This window comes from Empidonax traillii, unplaced genomic scaffold (genome assembly GCF_003031625.1).
Source record: "Empidonax traillii isolate 1590-97213 ecotype Southwest subspecies unplaced genomic scaffold, ASM303162v1 scaffold1236:size281543, whole genome shotgun sequence".
NCBI lineage: Eukaryota > Metazoa > Chordata > Aves > Passeriformes > Tyrannidae > Empidonax > Empidonax traillii.
In genome coordinates this window covers 151691-172528 of record NW_020956429.1, presented here as the reverse complement: position 1 = coordinate 172528, position 20838 = coordinate 151691, and the positions used below count along the sequence as shown (strand labels likewise).

Here is a 20838-nt window from a genome sequence, read left to right as displayed (position 1 = left end):
CAAATGCCCTGGCTGAGGCTCTTCTGTTGCTCTCCCCACCCTGCTGGAACTCTTCTACTGTGCTGATTTTTGCAGTATGCCCAAAGGCCAATTTGCTTGGATTAACACAGGTCCAGTTTGATAAATGTATCCAGCTGTCTAATAGGTTTGAGCAAATGAACCTTAAACTACTTGATTTAATTTGGAATTAGCATCTAGGTCTTGGTGCTTGAATTAAAATTAAGGAGTTGGCTGAATGTTAAAACTCCATGATGGAGATGAAATCATCCATGATAATGGAACGTACAGTATACACACATACAAAAAGGAAAAATTGTAATTTTAAAGGCCAGATTGCTTCCTCTTATCTGCCTTTGCACAGAAGCACAACCTGTAACCTCCAGAAAAATTGCTGATATCAATATCACTGCAGTTTGATACAGGCCCACTGGGCTTGTCCAGGATGCACGTATATCTAAGTAAATGTTGGCCAGGCCTTCAGGGCTGGTACAAGCTGGGGCCCTTAGTCTGAGAGTCCCGTGTGATCAGACTTTTTGGTTTTTTACTGCTTTTTCATCTCATAGGTGAGGGGGTCAAAAGAAGGTGGCATTCTGCAAAGAGAGAAATGCATTTGCCAGTCTGGCCTATGCCAGTGGAAATTTTGATCTGTCTTTGAAAACGATGTGTATGACCACTGTTGTGAAGTGCAGTCAGGTTGGCAGTCTAATGGGATAAAGAATGTTTAGAGGTTTTCTTCTAGAAACAAACTGTCAGTGTAGTGAAGGGACAATAGCAATGGTACAGTGGCTTTATCTGTTAGATCTCTGTGTGCATTTGCAATGGAGATTAGTATCACTATTCCCATTTTAATGGTTTAATTTAAACCAAGAGTTTTGTCTGTAGACCAGCTGTCAAACCAGTGGCACTGTGAAGGCTTGCCCTTTGATTTTCAATTGTGGTGGGTTGACCCTGTCTGGACTCCAGGTGCCCACCAAAGCCTCTCTTTACTCCCTTCCTCAAGTGGACAGGAGACATAAAATGTAACAAAATCAGGTCACATTAAGGACAGGGAGTGATCACTGATTACCGTAATGGCAAAACAGATGTGATTTGGTAAAATTAGTGTAATTTATTACCAATTAAATCAGAGTAGGATAATAAGAAATAAACCCAAATCTTAAACCCCCTTGCCCCATCCCTTCCTTCTTCCTGGGTTCAGCTTCACTCCTGAATTCTCTACCTCCTCTCTCTCCAAGAGTGCAGGGAGACAGGGAATGGGGGCTGTGGTCAGTTCATTACCCCATGTCTCTGTTGCTCCTTTGTCCTCAGGGGGAGGACTCCTCATGCTCTTCTCCTGCTTATGAGAGGGAGTTCCTCCTGTGGGAGACAGCTCTCCATGAATTTCTCCAGTGTGGGCCCTTCCCATGGGCTGCAGTTCTTCGCAAACTGCTCCAGCACGGGTCCCTTCCACAGCCACATTCCGTCAGCAGTGTCAGCAGGAATTATACTGTACTTTCAACCTCGTTAGAACAGTTTACCACCTTACAGTTGGAGCTGGCTTACAGGTTCAAAGCATGGACAGGGCAATGCTAGATGTCCTCACTCTGACCTGAGCAGTGTTGCTTTGTGATACATAAATGGATTTATGCTCATTGAAGTAGAGGCTGGCCCTGAAATCTGAATAATATGGATTGTTTGAAGAAGCATCTGCATATTTGGTTTATTTTCAATTTGAGCTTGTGTTTTGTGCAGCTGATACAGCAACTGTGCTGGGGGAATGTGTGTCTGTGTGTGTCTATGTGTGTATGTGTGTCTATGTGTGCAGTAACTCTGCAGTTGCCAACTGTGTTTTACCAGGAGGTCTGTAGTACAATGGGTTGAAGTTCAGTGGAAGAATATTTCAGGAAACATCTACTGAAGTGAGAGAAACTTCTGCCTGTGGGACACTTCTCACAGTGGTGTGTTGGGGCCATGTTTAGTCCTTGGCAGGACACACAAGGTTGTAGCACCATGCCTTTATCAAGGAGGAAGGATGTTGTTGCCTGGTGGATTAGTCAAGTGCATGTTGTGATCCTGAGTTAATCTCACCCTGATTTTGATATTGCCATCTGTGTTTGCCTCTTACAGCCCCTCATCACCTTGGAGAGCAGCATCTCGTACATGTTCACTGTGGAGGGGATGAACACTGTGACTGTGCAAGTTGCTGGAGGCAACACCCTCATCCAAGACACCAAGGAGATCGCAGTTCATGGTACCCTAAGCCTTTTACAGTCATGTCTCAGAGGATTGAAGGACAGACAGACAGACACTGCTTATCCAAAATGAACTCTGGGAACTCTTAAGTGCCTGGAGGAACCTATGAAGACAAACCTCTGATGACAAAGATGTGTCATGATGCCAAAATATAGAAGTGACTAGAGTTTGGCAGCTAGCTAAATTTGTAAGCTCAGCAATAGTAAGGTGGCTGGTGTCTGCTTTGTCCGTTGGTCTGTCTGTACACCCAGACAGGCAACTCCCAAAAATAAAAAACACTTGGAGCTGTAATCAGACTGGTTTCCTTCAGCTTCCCAGCTATGGAAAGAAATAGTCATAGTGCATCATTAAGGTGGTCTGAATACACCTGGTCTGTCTATCAGTGACTGTATAAATGACAGGGGTCTGCAGGGGTCTGGAAAAGAGGGGACATCAATGACTCTGTTGTTGGTATCTCTGCCCATCTTTCATGTCACAGATGGAGGTCAGAGTGAGCCTCCAGGATTTCCCCATGGGTAATGTTTGGTATCTTCTTGCTGTATCTGCATGCCATGGGCTCCAAAAAGCACCCTTTGCCTGACCACAGTCCTGTTTAGGACTTATAAATCCTGAGTGAAAGGGTTATCTCAGCAGCTCTGGCCAGGATTTTGAGATTTCTTCAGAGAATAATTTCCACCCTAAGCCAGTCTTCATTTTCCTTATCCAGTTAGTGGTATCCAGCATTTGAGGGCAAGCTTTTCTTTGGATATCAAGTTTTAGTGAGAGACTTGGGCTTCAAATAACTTGGTTTGATTTGAAGTCCAGCACTGTGTAGTTGAACTATGTATGTCTTGTTTCAGTAATTAAATGCAAATAAATGTCCTGCTGTATGCTCAAACTTAGCAACCAGCTAAATAGATATTTATTGATTATCTGGCCGTGAAATGCAGTGGGTTTTAATAATTTGTTAATATGATTGAGTAATACCCAAACTTGCTATTAGCAAGTACTAATAACCTTCTACTTGATAATTTTGAGCATTGCAAAATGCAATGTTTACTTCTGGGAAATTTCCATCTTTCTACTAGTTTCTGGAATAAACCTGAATCAGGCATATCTAAGAGGGGTCCCCACAGGTAATCTTTATCTTTTGTCCCAGTAGGTCCCAGAGAGTATGCTCCTGACTGTTTTTAAACACTTCAGAAGAAATTTTGCCATTCTATTTAAAAGATCCAAATATTTTGGCTGTAACACAAAGAGAAATTGATCCAGTTGAAATGTTCAAATAGTCCTATGCAGTGCTGTGCTGCAGACTGACCTGGTCTAAGGAAGGAGTCCTTCCAATCCCCCAGTCTGGTGATCAGTTCAAATTTGAGTACATAAATGAGTGACACATTTAGTAAACATGCACTCTGCTAAATTTGTACCCTAATCTGTATTCTGTGTCGAGTGATTATGGCTCTAGGCAGGAAGGTATGGATTTCTGGTGTTATCAGTGGAGGAGATTTATTCAGAATTTTCTCAAATTGAGATTAACAGAGAAGAATTTGCTCAAAAAATAAATTGGACATGGTACTGAGGGGTCAAAAGTAGACTTATATATCAGGCTCTGAGATAAACCTTCAGAACTTGAGAGAGTTTCCCTGCTCTCTTTGATGCTTGTTTTATTTAAAAAGATACTGCACCATCCAGAGGGAAAGAACAGATCTTGCAAAAGATGACGCATCAATGCTGTGCTGGCACATCCCTGCTATTCTGTGGATTTCCTCATTTATACTCTGGCTGGGTTTTCGTGATCTAAAACTAGTGCCTTCTTACAAATGGTTAATAATACTTGTTTGTAGGGTCTGGAGATCAGTTGCTTCAGGGTGAGGCATAGCACATCTTCAAAAACAGAAAGGAGAGTCTTCTGCCCTGAGAAATTAAATCTGAGCTTGATTCCTGTCCTGGATCTGTGCCTCCCACTGGCCCAAATCCATTGTGCACAGCTGTCATAAGGACTCCAGGCTTGGTCTCTGGTGACACCATAGGGGAGAGTTGGAATTGAAAAAAAAAAAAAAATTGTTCTGTATTTGAAGTCTAGGAAGTTTTTCTTCTTCCCAGCAATCAGTCAATTAGGAAGCAATTTCAAAGTGTTTCATGAATAGCCATTGCTTGATTAGCCTGTCATTAGCACCACTGCGTTCTGCTTTGTTGGGGTATTAACCACTCATGGCTTCCCTCCAGGAGAGCAAACAAATAATATGCTTTTGAAAACGTTACTTACAGCAAGTGTTTGCTCTGCAGACCACAGTGCATACAATTGTACAGACCTTCCAAATTTCAGCCAGGTGCTGCCTTATTTACTGGTCAACTTCCTTGCTGGCAGAATCTGACAGCAGCAAAATGGCAAAGCTCAAAGGTATCATGAAGGGAAGACATCTCCTCACCTCTCTCATTCTTGCTTCTATTTCTTTGGGGAAAGCCAGAAGTTGGTATTACGGCAAAATGTCCTGTATAAGAGCCATTATAAAAATTTGTTCCTTACAAGCTTTCCATCCTGTTTTCCATCCTTTTTTCTTCCTTCAGCCTTTTCTCTCTCTCTTGCTTTAAGATAATTATAGTCTTCCTGTTGCCATCTGCACCCTTATCTGTAGCCTGAACACTGCCCATTTAATCTTCTCATACTGTTTTTCTATTCCAGAGTATTTCCAATCTCAGCTCCTTTCATTTTCTCCCAACTTGGATTACCATAACCCTGACATCCCTGAATGGAGGCAAGACATTGGGAAAGTCATCAAGAGAGCACTAGCACAGGTAGGCATCTCTTTCCTTGTCTCTACTAATATTGACTAGATGGTTAAAAAATGCACTTTTTTGACACGCTAGCTTAAAAGAATGGGAAAGGACAGCAGTAATGAAGCTGTCATTAAAAATCAATAAAAGGCTTCTTAGTGTGCCGTATCTTTTTACAGAGGCAAATTATATCGGTAATTTTGTGGAAATATTTAAATTACTTTTATTAATAATTCTGTGGTACTTTTTAGCTTTTAATAACCATGAGGATTTTGCAAATTTTTGATTGTCATTATTTTTATCTTGACAAATTGATGTGACAGTTTTCTACTCCAAATATTTGGTAAATGTTACTGTGTGTTGTTAAACAGCTGATCCACCTCATCCCAGAAGACAGGCATTGTAGTATGCTGGATGCATGAGGAAGATATTTTTATCTCTTCCTGATATTCAGTCAGGAGTTCCACATGCAGCTTAGTGTAGCAACTGAACATTTTAAAGCTCTACTCTCTTTCCAACTGGGACAAAAAAATAAGGATTCAGAGTGAAAATAAACTTACCTTTAAAATACAGGATAAAGAGAGACTTCTGTGTGTAGGAAGAATACTGAATCTTCCTTTGGGATTAATTAGAATATGTAAATTAGTACTCATATTCTTGCAGGAAAGGGGACAGAATAATTTATGATATCAAATAGTCAGGGACTTTGGTTTTTGTGAAATCAGGAGATAGATTTAGACAAGCTTTTGTGGGTTTTGCATTTTGCCAAAAATGTATCTTGCTTTTTTTCTTCAGCTACAGCTGTTCTTAGAAATGGAGGCTGATTATTTTTACTGGGAAAGTGGAATCCTGCTCAGCTGTTCTCATCTGCAGCCCACTCAAAATTCACAGTTTATAAGATTTCTTAGATTTTTTTTTCATCCTGAGAAAACACTAAGTTCATTTTTTTAAACTGCTGTTCCCTTTTACTATATTCAGAGTCAAGCTTGCGTGAAAAAAATAGATTAATTAGGTTGTAACTATGAAGGGTTACAGAGAACAGGAGAAATCTTGTAGAACTGCTTGCTTGTGTATCCCATTAGGGATGGGCTGCCCTGCTGATATATTTCAGCTCATGAATGAGGCCATGGAGCTTGAGGTGGGATAGGATCAGAGGGCTAATTGAGTTAACCTCATGTAGCAGAGCATTTCTAAGGGAGGGGAGGCTTCCTACCCTATTGAGGATGCACAGCTTGGATCTGGGGAGAGAGGGCAGCAGCCTTGGTGGGCAGGTCATGCTGAAGGCAGTTGTGAGCATCAGGTACTCTTGGTTCAGTAAACTGAGCAGCCCTCACTCATCAGCCACAGTAGTAAAAATTCTCCCACTATGGACATTGTTATTCGTGTATGGCAAATGTGGATCCCCACAACCTGATAACATAAGGTGATTGCAGGCAGTTTTCTTAGTATGTCCTTGTTAGTTGCACACTCACCAGTGGTTGCCCTGAGACGCTCTGTGGATCTGAGTTTGGGTCATTCTTTTGTAGCAAGAACTATATGGAAAATTCACACCTGGAGACATGCTGTGTTTGGACTTTAGGTTGAGATCTTTGGGTCCAGGGATGTTGTCAAGCATACCTTTACTTCTAGAAAGGAAGTAGAGTGGATATTTAGCAGAACTTCAATTTCTGGCCCACCAATTGGGCAGACCAGCTCATTAGGACCACAACATCTACACTGGAACTGGCAAATAAAAACTTGATGGGAGCACCATTTCTGGTACTGAATAGAAGTATGAGTAACAAAATAGCGGCTGAAGACCTCCTTTTTGCTTTTCTTTTATTTTTTTTTAGGTTACTGGTATCCCTGATGAACAGATCTTGGTAGCTGTGTTTCCTGGACTGCCTACTTCTGCTGAACTATTCATACTGCCCCATAAAAACACAACAGAGAGGAGGAAAAGCAGTGAGGCTGATCTGGAGCAAGTAAGGAAAGAAGGATTAATGGAACATTTATTCCTGTCATGTCATTTGCAGATGGGCCCCTTAAGTTGCGCAGCATTGGAAATACTTACAATAAGTGTGGTGGAAACAGATGCATCTGGGACTGTGACGCTATAGTTTATGGCATTAAAGAAAATTATTTTCAGAGGAAAAACAGGATTTCTAATACCTCATTGAGATATGTCACAGTCTACCACTAGAGTAGGTTCTTCCTAAATCAGTGGTGTGTCCTTATTACGGTAGTTATGGCCAAAGGAACCTTGAATATGTACTCCCTCTACTCCCTGGAGGAATGCTAATAGACAGAGGCCAAAGCAGCAAGATAATATACTAAGGTTTACTAAAAATAAATCAGGCTCTTCAGCTCATATATCACAGGAACAAGACCTCTTTTTTTTTTTTTTTTTTTTTTTTTCCTGCAGCAGTGAATGGCCTGTGCAAACTATATTTGGAAGTTACAATATCCATCCATTTAGATAAATAGGTAATTATGGTGATGAATAGCAACAGTGATATGCAGGCAAGGAAAGAGCTAGGAACAACAGCATTAGTCTGCTGTAGCTTTCATGTTAGAATTACCAAGTGATTAAATCAGATCTATGAAGGTAAAGGAGTGAAGTACTGCTGCTAGAAAGGCTGCTTAGCTCTAGCTAGTGTTCTTGTATACAGCATTTTTACGGTGCTGCATACAAGCTACGCAGCTGTGTGCAAGCTGTGTGTGAGCCCAGTGCCACTTAACTCTTGGAAGAGTAAGTTTTTTGTGATCAAATATTAAATAATTCAGAGAACCGCTGAATTCAGTGGAAGTTCTTGTCACCCACTGAGTAAAGTCGGTTCCTGCAGAGTAGTACCTTTGTCCTAGAAAGTTAGCAAAGCTGGCCTCTTAAATTTATGATGTTCAGAGTGCAAAAGAGATGGATGCACTGAGGTGGGAAGGTTTGAAAGGCTTTTTGGAGGAGGTGTTCTGGGAGCCATTTCTATCCTGTTCAATAGGATCTACCAATACTGGAACTCCATCTGTACAAGCTGTTGTGTAAATATTTCATATATCAGTCTTATGCTGACACCTCAGTTAGGTTTCTGACTAACTGACCATGAGGCCTGAAGCTCTAATGCTCTAATTTTATTTGACAGTCTACTCAGTTGTACCTTGGCACCTGTTGTTGGCTTCTGCCTGAGGAGCTCTGCCTTGGAGAGTAGGTCATCAGAACTACTCAGTAGCTGTGCTCTGTCTATGAGAACTACTCTATGGAGATTAGGAATTAACAAACTCAGGTTCCAGTGTGACATGCCAAGTATGTCCTCTGGGGCAACCAAATAACACATCATAGCTGAGTTGCTGATATCCCAGCTCATCAACTCCAGTAAACTACAGTCCAAGGCTGCTTTTCTAAATGATGGAGAAATATGGCAAATTTTCCACTAATCTTAAAAACTGGATTGTCTCACCTCTCCAATAGCCTATTAAAATAGAAGCTACATGACAGGATCACTGTGAATAAAGAAGTGTAAGTCGGGACTACCTAACTTAGTTCCATCATCCACCAAGAAAAAGCCAATGGGTCAGTGATTTCCAAATGCATTTGATAAAACTCACAGGATATTGTTGAGGGTAAAAAGATCCTTAGTTATTTTCCCTCCTCCTCTTGTAGCCCCCCAAAAAAAGAAAAAAAAGATTGCTAACCCTCTTGGTTTGCTCCTCAGGAGAGATATAACAACATGCTATATGAGATTCAAAAATCCTGTAAGGGAGACTTGCATATAATAACACCAAGTTTCATGTAGAGCACACGTACATTTCTTTCCACTCCCTCAGTCCTTTCTGAAGGCAGTAAGAGAAGTTAGCCACCTTTCTACGTTATGTGCATTCCTGAATGTTCTCCAGACTTTGCTGTCTTCTATATTGTAACTATTGTACCTCTTCCTATTTCTTCAGGTGGTAGAAATCCTTTTTAATGCTCTCAACCAGAACCTGGTCCAGTTTGAACTGAAGCCTGGTGTTGAAGTTGTTGTGTATGTTACTCAGTTAACATTAGGTGAGTGTGGAGTCAAATGCTTAGCTATGGTTCTCTTGAGGCTTCAGACAACTCCAGGAGAACCAGTCTACATCAGAGCACTCACAGTTTGGTATGAGCTACTGGAACACGTCCTGGGATCGTATCGAGACGTGGTAGAAGCGGGAAGTGTTAAAAACAATCCATCAGGGGCATCTTCATGCTCCAGTTTGTACAAGTATAAAAAGTACCTCCTAAGTTCCCTATGGTTTAATTAACTAGCGCACTGGTGTTTTTCAAGTGTTTTAGAAAACCAGGTGAATGGTGTTCTATAAAGCCCTCCCTGGGCACATGTGGAATTCAGGGGGGGTATTGCTAACTTTCATGGATATTGGATCAAATCCTTATTGCAAAGGGCTTGTTACAGTTATTACTAGCTAAAAACCTTTAAAGTGGCAAAGTACTCATGAAGACAAGGCCTAGGCCTCTTACAGGGAATATGTGCTTGAATACTGACTTCTACAAATTGGAATTTATTTAAATTTAAACCCATCTTCATTTTTGGACAGAGTAAGCAAGAGTAATTTTAAGCTTTTTCACTCCCTTTGCTTTAAACCATCCTGGTGTGAAGCCCTCAGCTACTGCTGAGAATTTCAGCCAGCCTAGTGTGAAGCTCTCAGCTATCAGTGAGACAGTCATGGTTACAGAGGAGGTGATGGATTTATTTTTGCCCTTGCTTCTTATGACTGCCCTTGCATCTGTCTGCAATGTGGGATCTTGTGCAAGTGCCATTGCTGATAGCCTCTCTGAAAGATTGGGATTCCAGTCCCACAGTAATGCACTTCAGCTACTTTTTATGGGAGCTCTGAGAGAGCCAAGAACTGGGCTAAATCAAGGCTTGTGACTTTCCCTACAGATAATATGGTTTTTACCTTCACTCTCTAACACTGTTTGGGCATATTAACAGAAGTAGGATGGAATTATTTAATTTGAAAAACTGGGAATGGGATGCAAATGTCTGCAGTCTCCAGGTGGCTAGAATTCTCCAGAATTTGGATTTGTTTTAGCGAGACACTACATTTAACAAACATTGCACAGCTATTCTTGCACCCCTTCCAGTGTGGGTATTGTGTCTGTTTCATGAACATTCCCATAGTATTTTGACTTGGATGAAGTGACATTCTTTTCCATAAAACAGTCAGAAGTATAAGTAGCAGAATATTGGCAGGAGCAGACTGTTAGATGTGGAAATTTGGCAACGAAATCAGAAGTGACTTTATTTGCATGACTTTGTCCCCATCTTCAGGGTGACAGAAAAAAGAATAGAGAATAGTAAAACACCAAAACCAAATATTTATGCAGAATGAGAGACACTCAGCTGCTACTTATAATCATTTGTGCATCATTAGAGACTTCTCATCAGACACTTGATTCTCAGCACAGTGCTCAGGCCATTAAGATGGTGTGCTCTGATGAGCTGTGGGAATAGCTGCATAAACAAGGTATAGGAATATACTGTATTTAAACCACTGAAAATGTCAAGGATAGATGGATCAAATCTCCAAAATGTTATAATGCATTGCGTGCTTTGGTCCAGGATTATTGCTTTGGGCTCCTCCACGTTATGAAAACTGACTCAATTTAAAAGTCTCTAAGGACCAATACAAGGATGAGCATTGAGTCTTCTCACAAGACTGTCACATGTGAGACATACATACGTCCTTGGAAGATGGGAGTCATGCTGTTCATTGATGCTCTGAGGTAGCTTCTTCAAAGGGGAATAGGCATGCATTAAACCACACTTCATAAAATTCATTTCCACGCCAGTCCCTGGAAAAGCCTTAAAAGAAATAGCTCAGAGTGTTAACACAGGAGTGATCAGGCATTCAGCTAAGCATGTCTTGCTGTGCCTTTTCACTTGTAGATGTTAGACGGCACTGTCTTGAAAAGGGGCTTGATTTCTGAAGGACAAGAGAGTCAATTTGTTTCCTACTGATTGGTTCTGCCAAAAACAGCATGCACCATGCAATGGTGATAAAGCAGATGTGACAAAGACAGAGTTGACCTCAACTCTCTGGTAGTTAACGTGTTCCCTTGTAATATCCTGAAAATATAATGCTCTGCTTTTCCTCCTGCAGCACCCCTTGTTGATTCCAGCTCGGGTCACAGCAGTTCTGCAATGCTGATGTTGTTGTCTGTGGTGTTTGTAGGCTTGGCTGTTTTTTTGATCTACAAATTCAAGAGGTAAGTTGAAAAACTTTGAGATGGGAGAAGGAGACACTGGGTGTTTTACAGGAAATCCAGGCAGAGCTTTGCCTGAATTGCAAATGTAGAGTAAGTTATGCTGGCCTGAGACTTAGACCAGTATAGTTCCCTATTTCTGAAAGAGAAAACCATCTACTGCCTTTTGACCACAAACTCAATGTTCCAAAAGCTCATCAAGAGCTCAGAAATCAAGCTGTAGCCTGTTTCAGCAGATGTGTTTGAACCCCACACCAGAAATGGGAATCCTCTGTGCTCACTGGGTACAGAGGTACACAATACTTAGAAAAAAACCCATATAATGTGAGACTTCATACAGCCTACGTCCACCTGGCCAGCTGCCTTCTCATTTGCAGCATCTTGCAAAGTGAATAGGTTAGTTTTGCAGAGGAACAGGTGTGATTATGTTAAAGGTGGGAGACTCGAAGCCAGAAAATTTTGTGTAAAGTGTCAAAATGCCTTTGGGAATCTATGCTGAGATTTACTTTGACAGATGTTAATGTAAACCTTTTGCTTCCAGCAGCAGGTAGGACCAGTGCTGGCCCGTGGCACTTGGCTGCTGCAAGCTGTGAAACAGAATATGTGATAAGAATGGCCTGTTTGCTGAAGGGCTGCTTTACAAGAATATATTTTAGGCAGATGGAGCTCCTTAGAAGCAACTTAGCATTCAGTCCAGGACTTACTATATAAAATGATCTATGTGCCCAGATTCTGCCCAGTGGTAAAATACTCTACTGGAAGCATAAGCTGAGTTTGATTTCAAAAAAAGATAGGAAAAAAACCCAACAAAACAAAACCAAACAAACTAACAAATTTTAAAAATCAAACTTCCTGAACATAGTAATTCCTCCAAATGGGGAAAATAGAGCTGTTCCTGTCCAATTCTAGTTATGTTTTTCTCTCCAGATTTTCTGCACCCCAGAATAATGCTACTTCTCTCTAATGATCACAGTGGGGTACAAACAACATTAAAAATGGAATGATAAGGCTGCACATATCCCAGTCTCCAGGTTTAAAGTTTCCCTCATTTTTAACCACTTACATAAGCCATTGTCAAAATCAGCGAGTGTCCCTGTTTCTAGTGCTTGATCCTGTGCACATTGATATCTCTTACTGAGCTCCTACTGACTTCAGTAGCCCAGGATAATTTACAGGGAATGCATTTGTGTGAATCTGCTCAGACACAGATTTCAAGGCCTTCAGCATGACCTCCTAATTGCAGTCTGAAATCCTCTCTCTGCTTCTGTGAGGTGGAAAACAGCTTCCCATGTGAAAGGGGAATGGGACATGGGACTTGTTTAAGGCATTGGTTTAATAATATGCTGGGGAGGTAACTGATGATTTCTCTCATGCCCATACATAGGATGAGGAGGGCAAAGAAGTCTGTCAGGGGGATGTATCAAGATGAATGTACAAACCTGTGTATGACATGCTTTCCTTTATATCTTGGTGAGATGGTTTCTTGTTTGGAGTGATGCCTTTGTCAGCAATCAGTTATGATGAAGAAGGATCTCTATATTCCAGCTGCCAGAGAACAGTGAGGAGCTTGTTAATCCACTTTGCTTTGTAGGTCTCCAGGTCATGTTATACTACTACAGCTCATAAAACTGACTCTTGTACTACTTTAGCATCCCGAGTCTTGAGCATAGCAGCCATCAGCTTTCTATTGTGCTCCAGGGCTGGGAAGACCTGCCTTGTTAAAATCTGTCTGAAAATTGAATGTATTACAAATTGGGAGTGAGGAGGAAGGTGGTTAAAGCATCAGTTTTGCTTAGCACAAAAGCTCATCACCTTGCTGTCCCCTCTTATCTGCTCTGTCCCAAAGAGGACAAACTCAGAACGAACTGAACAAAGCTTAGAATTAAGTTAGATACACCGAGGGTCCTCAACTTCATTTTTCAGAACAGAAGGCAAGTTTTCAGCTCTCTCTAAAACCCCTGGCTCAGTGGAGCAGAAATGAGAGCATGCAACAATTCTTAATGGAAGAAGGGGGGCAAACCCAAAAGCTTTCCTCTACCTCTCAGCAATGCAGAGATCCATTACCCACGTGTGCTTTTTTGATTAATTTTTTGATCCCAGCCTGAATACAGGACTGCAGTTTACAGGGAAAGGTCGTGGGGAGAGAATAGGCCTGCATGAATTTTTAATTCTACAGCTTCGCAGATTTAGTACTTTGCTGGTTTGCACACAGACTCGTTATTATGAATCCATCAATTTATAGACTCAGCAGGCACATTAAACACTGCTGCCAGAGAGATACTTGTTGAGCAGGTCCAACTGGAAAAGGAAGGAAGAGAGAAAACTATGGAAATGAACCGTAAAGAGGTGTTTTCATTTCTGGGAGTATGAGCAGGTCAATACTACCTCACTATGAGTGGTGAGCAGCAGTGGGGCAGGCAAGGAGTGTGTATGTCCTGAGACAGGACTGCAGGAGTGTGTGCTCTGTCATGTGGATAATGTTGTGTCCACCTCTGTACTGGGAGGCACAGCAGAATTAGGCATGTGTGTATGGATACACATATGTACAACAGCCTCAGTTTCTTTTTTTCCCTAGCTGTCCCTAACTCTTTATCCCCCTTCTGAAGTGGAGAGGTCTCTGCTTCACAATTCTAAAAAGCTTTTTCTCTCCAAGCTCAGAAAACAATCACTTCTCTGCCATTGCATTGTTTGGAAGCAAAATTAAGTCTTCCGATATCTCCAGGTGTATTCTCATGTCCATGTTTCTACACATCTCCAGACACGTTCTGGGCACTTGAATCCTATGGGAATGCCTTAGTTCTCTCACATTCCCTGTGTAGTTCTCATGTCTCCTAATGTCATGTAAGGCACATTTTAACATTGCAGATTAGGAGAAAGGGAGAAGATAACAAGATTTGTTATCTGCTGCTAAATATCCCAAATATGGCCTGGCTTGCTGCTCGTTAAGAACAGAATTCCAGATCAAGCCATTAGGACTAGTTGGTTGAGGCCAGAACTTCACTGGAGAAATATCAGCATAGACCTATTGAATGCATGAGAGCTGAGGCAATTTCCACTGTTTTAGTCTCTGACATGTCCAACAGCAGACAGATTAGCATAAAGATATGGCATTTTGTACAAGTTCTTTTCAACATATCTTCTTTCTCGCTCCTGTGTGCTTTTAGGAACTGAAAATATTCTCCAGATTTTCCTTTTTGGAGCAGTGTAGACTGTCTAACTGTTTTTCCAGGATATCATTCTAACAGTCCAAGTTAATTTCACTTGGAAGAAGGAAGAACTATTCCCTTAGCTTTTTTGGCAGCAAGGGAAAATAAGTCCCTGCAAACTTGCATGATCCATAGCATGACAGACTGTTTTTTTGCAGTGCAATGGTAACAAATAGACTTTGGAAGGGTACTGTGAGGTCCAAATTCTTTCTGTACTCTGAGGCAGGACCAATTCTTTATAGCTCTTTCTGTGACAATTCCTATTGAGTCAGTGTGGGCCTGTCAACAGCAGCAAGCCTAGCAATTTTTTTTCTCAACTGATAGTAGTCCTCAGATTGATTTTTACTTTTGGTTTCCAATGCACCACTGATCATACAATAAATACTGAGAGAGCTGACAATTGCAGCTGATTGTACTTAGTTGATTGCTGCACTCTGAGCTGAGTACCGTGCCCACTGTGTGCACGACTTCTCATTTAAAAGGACAGGACCAAAACACTCAGGTTTACAGCTGTCAGTGGCCTGAGATTTGGGGCAGCTTTAGGCTGGTATTGGAATCAGTGGATGATAATGGCACTTTCAGAGATGAACCTCTCTGTGTTGCTTTCACCATTCTGAGGGCTCATATTTTGCATCACTGCCAGTCCTGCATTTCTGGGCTTGGTCTCAGTTTAATTTGTCTGAATAATTAATAACATGCTGAGGATCCCTGTGTTACAAAATAAAACCCCTCATTTTCCTTTCTTGTACAGGAAAATCCCTTGGATTAACATCTATGCCCAAGTTCAGCATGACAAGGAGCAGGAAATGATTGGCTCGGTCAGCCAAAGTGAAAATGCCCCCAAAATCACTCTGAGTGAGTTCACAGACCCTGAGGAGCTGATGGACAAAGAGCTGGACACAAGAGTGATGGGTGAGAGACAACCCTCCACTTCTGATTTGTTTCACAGTCTGGGTGAGGATGTTGGTCACTGGGATATTAAAGAGGCAACGACTGTCACCCCAGGTACAAGTAGAGCCTGAGACACTGAGACAGGGGGAAATCTCTCTCTCCAATATGGTAACAGAGAGTTTTTCTCACAACTTTTCCCACAGTGTAACACGACCAGGGTAGTAACCTGTAGCCAACAATAGCTATACAGGACTTAGTAATAGCTGTGGCTCTCACTTATGCCTGCTCATGACCCTGCCTCTCCTGTGGAGTACCAAATTCCCTGAACCCTCAGAAGAATCAGCTGAGCCAAGCTTACACTGCTGCTGTGCTATGATCACAAGCAAATATGTCCCTAACAGTTTAATGAGTTTACTGCTGGTCAACTGAACTGTAATAATGAGTTTTCTGCATGCTCCCTGCTTACTGCAAATACAAAAGAGGATGTCTTACTTCTAAACACCTTTGCTGTCTTTACACTTAAACAAGCACATCCTAAGAAAGAGTGAGAAGCAATATAGACCAAACTGTTAAAACCACTTCACTGACTCTCTTCTCCATTTTCTCCTCCACAGGAAGCATCTCAACAATTGCCAACAGTGAAAGCACAAAGGAAATCCCCAACTGCACTAGTGTTTAATACTGAGAATCCACTTGGTCTACAATATTTCTGAATTTTTATTTGTAATTATTATTGTTATAATTATTATTATTATTATGAAAAAAGAAAGAGTTACATGTCATTATTATCATTTGGGAGGGGATGGGGTGGGCTTTGTGTTTACCAAGGCTGCATTCATAAATCGCAGGGGTTCTTCATATTTAGGAAATACACATCAGATCAGAAATAAAAAGCAAAGAATGAGTCAAGTGTGCAATGGGATTTGAATGCCAGCCTCCTGTTAAACACAGAATGGGAATTAAGTATTCAAATCCAACAGACAGGTATTGTACCTTAGGGAACATGTTGTAAGTAAATTGTCCCTTTTCAGCCCTTTTCAAACTAAGTCATGAATCAGCTACTTCATTCTGCCAGAGGGTTCAGACTGGGCTGTTGGACCAGGCTCTGCAACATGCCAACATCCCTTGCTTCCTGATGACGTGCATGTCTCAGCTTTTTGCAGGATCTTGCCTCTTTTAATTGCTTTTAATTTCAGTCACCCTCTGGCACTGTTGACTGCTGAGAAAGGAAAAAAAATCAGAGTAAACACACACATCAGTGTTCCTTGGACTACAGACTGGCTGGAGGGGACAGCACCACAAGCAGTGGAGGAACATGCCTGAGTTTATGAATGCAGCCTAAACCCTGTGCATGTGAATAGCGAGGATGCTGAAGGCCTACTGTAGATAATTACAATGTACATAGCTTTTTATTTCTTGGGAAATAATTTAATGTTTAGTAAAAGAGGATATGTTTAAAACAGAACCTGAACCACACACAGACATGCAGGCACACGCACATGCGTGCACACACACACACACACACACACACGTGTGTGTGCTCGTACACGTCAGCCAACCAAGGACCGTGGCTGAATCAGGCTTTGGTTCCAAGTGTGTTCCAGTTGTCTGTCATATTTCAATCTGACACTGCTGTCTATAAGCAACCTAGTTTATTTCTCTATGTATAACTGCAAGCCTTTTTTTACATATATATATACATATGGTGTCATTTCCTATGATGGGGCAGAGAAAGATTTTAGTGGGAGAGACTATGAGCCTGTCATAAATATTTTAATGATGTTCATCATTTATTCATCTCTGTCACTGTTGTCAGCTTCTGAGAAGGATCTTGGTTAGTGGATCTTAACATCTGTTAGTGAAAATGAGGAAAACAATAATGAAATTATCACCATCTCAGTGTGGACAAATATCAGTGGCCTTGCAGTCCCTAGTATAGCCTCAACTAAGTAGTGAGGTAGGTTGCAATGGCTTTATTCCTGGGGAGAAGTTATGCTTTTAGCAGTTAAGCTGATGAAGTGAAGTGCTATTTAGGATGTGTAAGAGTAGTAAATTTTGGCTGAACAAGATGTATGCGATTAGGGACTGCTCTTTGGAGAGGGCAATGAAGGGTCAGACCTGTATAAATGAGCTATGAAAAGTCTTTCTTATGAGTGCTGCAGAACAGCAGCTTCCAATTCAGAGTGGAAATGCCATCAGAGTAATTTCTCTGTGGTGGGTTGATGCTTTCTAATTAGAACAAGGACGTTAATGAAGAAAATGTATTGAAAAAGCTCTTTAGAAATTTTCTACTACGCTGAATTGAGGACACCCCTTAGGAGTGACGGAGTTCTGAGGTAAGAAGCTGGGGCACTAATGAGTTACTTTTATCCATTTTTCTTGAGCTGATGATCTCAAAAATGAACCTTATTCTGCAGAGTATCGAGTGTAGGACCCCTTAGGAGGGGAAGGAAGATTGAACGCACTTCTGGGAAGATGTTCTACTGTTTGTGTGCTAACAGGAGGCAAAAATGACACCAGGTGACAATGTTTTTTGTAATTTTTTAGGATCTGGATGCAGAACTCCGCATCAAAGGTTAAAATCCTGATGGATCTGCAGATGTAGAGAAAAGTAGTTAAAAAGAGTTTTGGAGAAAAACATAGGAGGTATTTCAAGATGAAAATTGTAAAGCCAAAATGTAGAGAAATACTGTTTTGTGAGAAGTGCTAAAGCTAAATATTCTCAGTTCTTCTTCTTCTCCATTTCAGTCAGGCTTATGGACCTTTTCTTTTGTTTTAAAAATATTTCTCTATTATTTCTTCCCTCACTTTTCTGCTCTGGTTTCCAATATAAGCTGGAGACTGATGGCTTTGTTATTCTATTTAACCTTGAGTTTCCATCCATCACATGTGCATAAATTGTTGCATTACTGTCTTTGTTCTACTGAAACATCACAGTAGTTTACAGTAATGGCCCAGTCTGGTGATAAGACTGTTAGCACAAGGCCATAGCTTCCATTTAGGTATAGGTGGGAGGGATGTACATAAACAGTGGTCCCATGGGCCTTGAGCTAAACTGTGGGCTGATCTTAGTCTTTGCTGATCATTATGGTTCAAAGGGCCAATTTTGGGAGCTGCTGCAGAGAACTGAATGTAAAGTACTCATTATTTTCTGTATTAACTTTCTCTTTTATAAACCACAAAACAAAGTGAAAATATTCCTTGTTGTTTGGAGTTTTCTAGGTTTTTCATGGGATTTGAATCATGTTGATTTAACAAGAAAGGCAGGGTATTGCAGTTTTCACAATTTCTTTTCACAATTTGACTTTCACACTTTTAAAGATGGCTGTTAAATATGTCATAAAAAATGAGAGGAAGCTAGAAGGGAAAATTGAGAGTAAGATGCTGAAAAAAATGGAAACTTTCACTTCTCAAAATGAAATTTAATCTCGATGAAGGTTGGGGAATTTCTGAATGATACAAATAATTTTTTGAGAAACTTCTGTCCAGAAAGCCATTGTCAATCCCAAATGATCCTAAAATATCCTACAAAGCAGACCAAAAAAAAAAAAAATCCATGGAGCCAGAACTGAGTGTCAAAAAAACCTGACTCATTCTTGAGTTGTCTCAAACTTCATCTTCCATGACACTTAATAGGTATCACTACCTCTCAGGGTAGTTTGTCACACTGCTGTCAGGACCAGAGTGTGCTCCATGCACATCTGAAAAGAGCTCCCTTGGGTGTGCATGGTACCACATTTGCCAAATCACACCTACTGCATTAGGGACAGTCATGGCTGATGGCAGCTGAAAAAATCTTGTGTTCATTACTGAAAGCTGCTTCTTTGGGATATTAGAAGGGTAACAACTGTGTCCCAGTGGGATTCTGAGGGCTGTATCTATCTATCCATGGGACATCTTTAAGGTTTGCATTGGGCAACCAACACTGTTCATCTGTTTTGGAATGTACTGAGCTGCGGTGTTAGCCCAGATTGGAGTGCTGGCCACTTTTGTTTGTGTGTGTCTTGCTGCAAAATAACTTGAGGTTGTCATTAGGGTTTTTCCTCCTGCAGGAAAGTTTTACCCCTGGGGAAAATGTAATGGAAAGCCTTGAAGCTGTAGACTATTACTTATCTGAGTAATGAGGGAAAGAGACAATGGTATGAGTGGAACATAAATAGCTCCCACACTGTAGTTATGTAAAAAGAGGAAAAGAAACATAGAGCAAGAAACTGGGCTGGTGCCCTGTATCACTGCCAGCCTTTCCCCCATGATGGATTCTACTGTATTAGCTATAACTTAGGATTAATGCATGAGATATGGAGACTAAATGCAGCTTCTGGCTCTGTATGGCAGGCAACCTAATGTAAACACCAAACAGATCCTCTGCTTAGTTCAACCAGTGGTTGAGAACCTCAGCACTAAGCCCAGATGGATCAGAGGTGAGACTAGAGTGACTGGAGACTGCAGAGAGTTTCAGACACAGTTGCCATCAGCAAAACCATGTACAGGAAGTGTGTGTTTTCTTCTGGACTAAGCTTTGGTTTCACAGATGTGCAAAGATGCCCTGATGTTTCCTCTGCTTTCCTTCAGTCAGCTCCCACACACATTCCAGGTCTAACAAACCAAACCAGAATCCTCACATGTCAGTCACTGCATTAAACCCAAACCACCACCGTGATTTTAAAGGATTAAATGAGACAGACAATTGCAATACCTGTATTGAACACAGTAACACAACTGCATGAGTCATATATATACATATATATATATACTGTTCTTGGTTTTATTGTTCCATTTGAATATTTCTACTGTAAAAAAAGGCAGTGGTTTTGAAATTGTTGAAAATAAATGTATTTTTGTACATCAGAGTTACCCCTGGCTGCTTTTTCAGTTCTTGTTCTTCTTAGATTTCCTTTTGGCAAACTCTGCTCTGTCTTCTGAATTTCCCTTGCCATATCTGGCCCTCCAACTCTGTTGTTCAGGGTCATGCGAAGCACATGGAGGGTCAGCAGAGAAATGTTCTAAGGCAAGATTTTTAAAGATAAAAGAGAAAACAAAGACCTCTCCTTCCTTCTTACTGCTCCCCTCCAAAAATAATTATCTTCTTACCTTTCCATTCTACAGGCTGATTATCTTTGGAGCCTCGGAGGTGAATAGGAGGGGCGAACTATCTGCTTGTGCAGACATGACCCAATGAATCCCATACTCTCACCTAACAGACTTTAGCCTGTAAGAGACTGTAGAGTGCCTATGTAGGAAAAAAAGGGGAAAAAAAGGAGAAAATAAAAGAAAAAAAAAAGCATCTTCTTCAATCCTTGGTAGAAGAGACTGTTTAAAAAGGAAAAAAGAGCATGGAAATATGTCTCTGGATATGTATAAACCATCTCTACCCATGCTCATGCATGCATACTTATCCTCCCCTTACTCCTCCCACCCCCCCTTTCCTTTAGCTCTGTAGGTCCATAAACTGCAAATTTCAGGAGTGTGACAGACCAACCTCCATGGCCCTCTCTTCCATATGCTCCTTCCCAGATGCCCACTGCCACTCACTGGTGG

The 20838-nt window shown here is 41.1% G+C and overlaps 1 protein-coding gene across 1 annotated transcript in view; it reads left to right on the top strand.

Annotated features, from left to right (window-relative positions):
• SORCS3 (sortilin related VPS10 domain containing receptor 3) overlaps nt 1–20148 on the top strand; it is a gene marked incomplete at its 5' end in the record, with an annotated part of 108966 nt that extends 88818 nt beyond the window's left edge. The window contains 7 exons of the mRNA XM_027906013.1: nt 2107–2230; nt 4895–5007; nt 6819–6950; nt 8905–9004; nt 11101–11206; nt 15161–15321; nt 15915–20148. Of these exons, the coding sequence (XP_027761814.1) occupies nt 2107–2230; nt 4895–5007; nt 6819–6950; nt 8905–9004; nt 11101–11206; nt 15161–15321; nt 15915–15979 (801 nt within the window). The remainder of the gene's footprint in view (nt 1–2106; nt 2231–4894; nt 5008–6818; nt 6951–8904; nt 9005–11100; nt 11207–15160; nt 15322–15914) is intronic.
• Nucleotides 20149–20838: the final 690 nt, after the last annotated feature.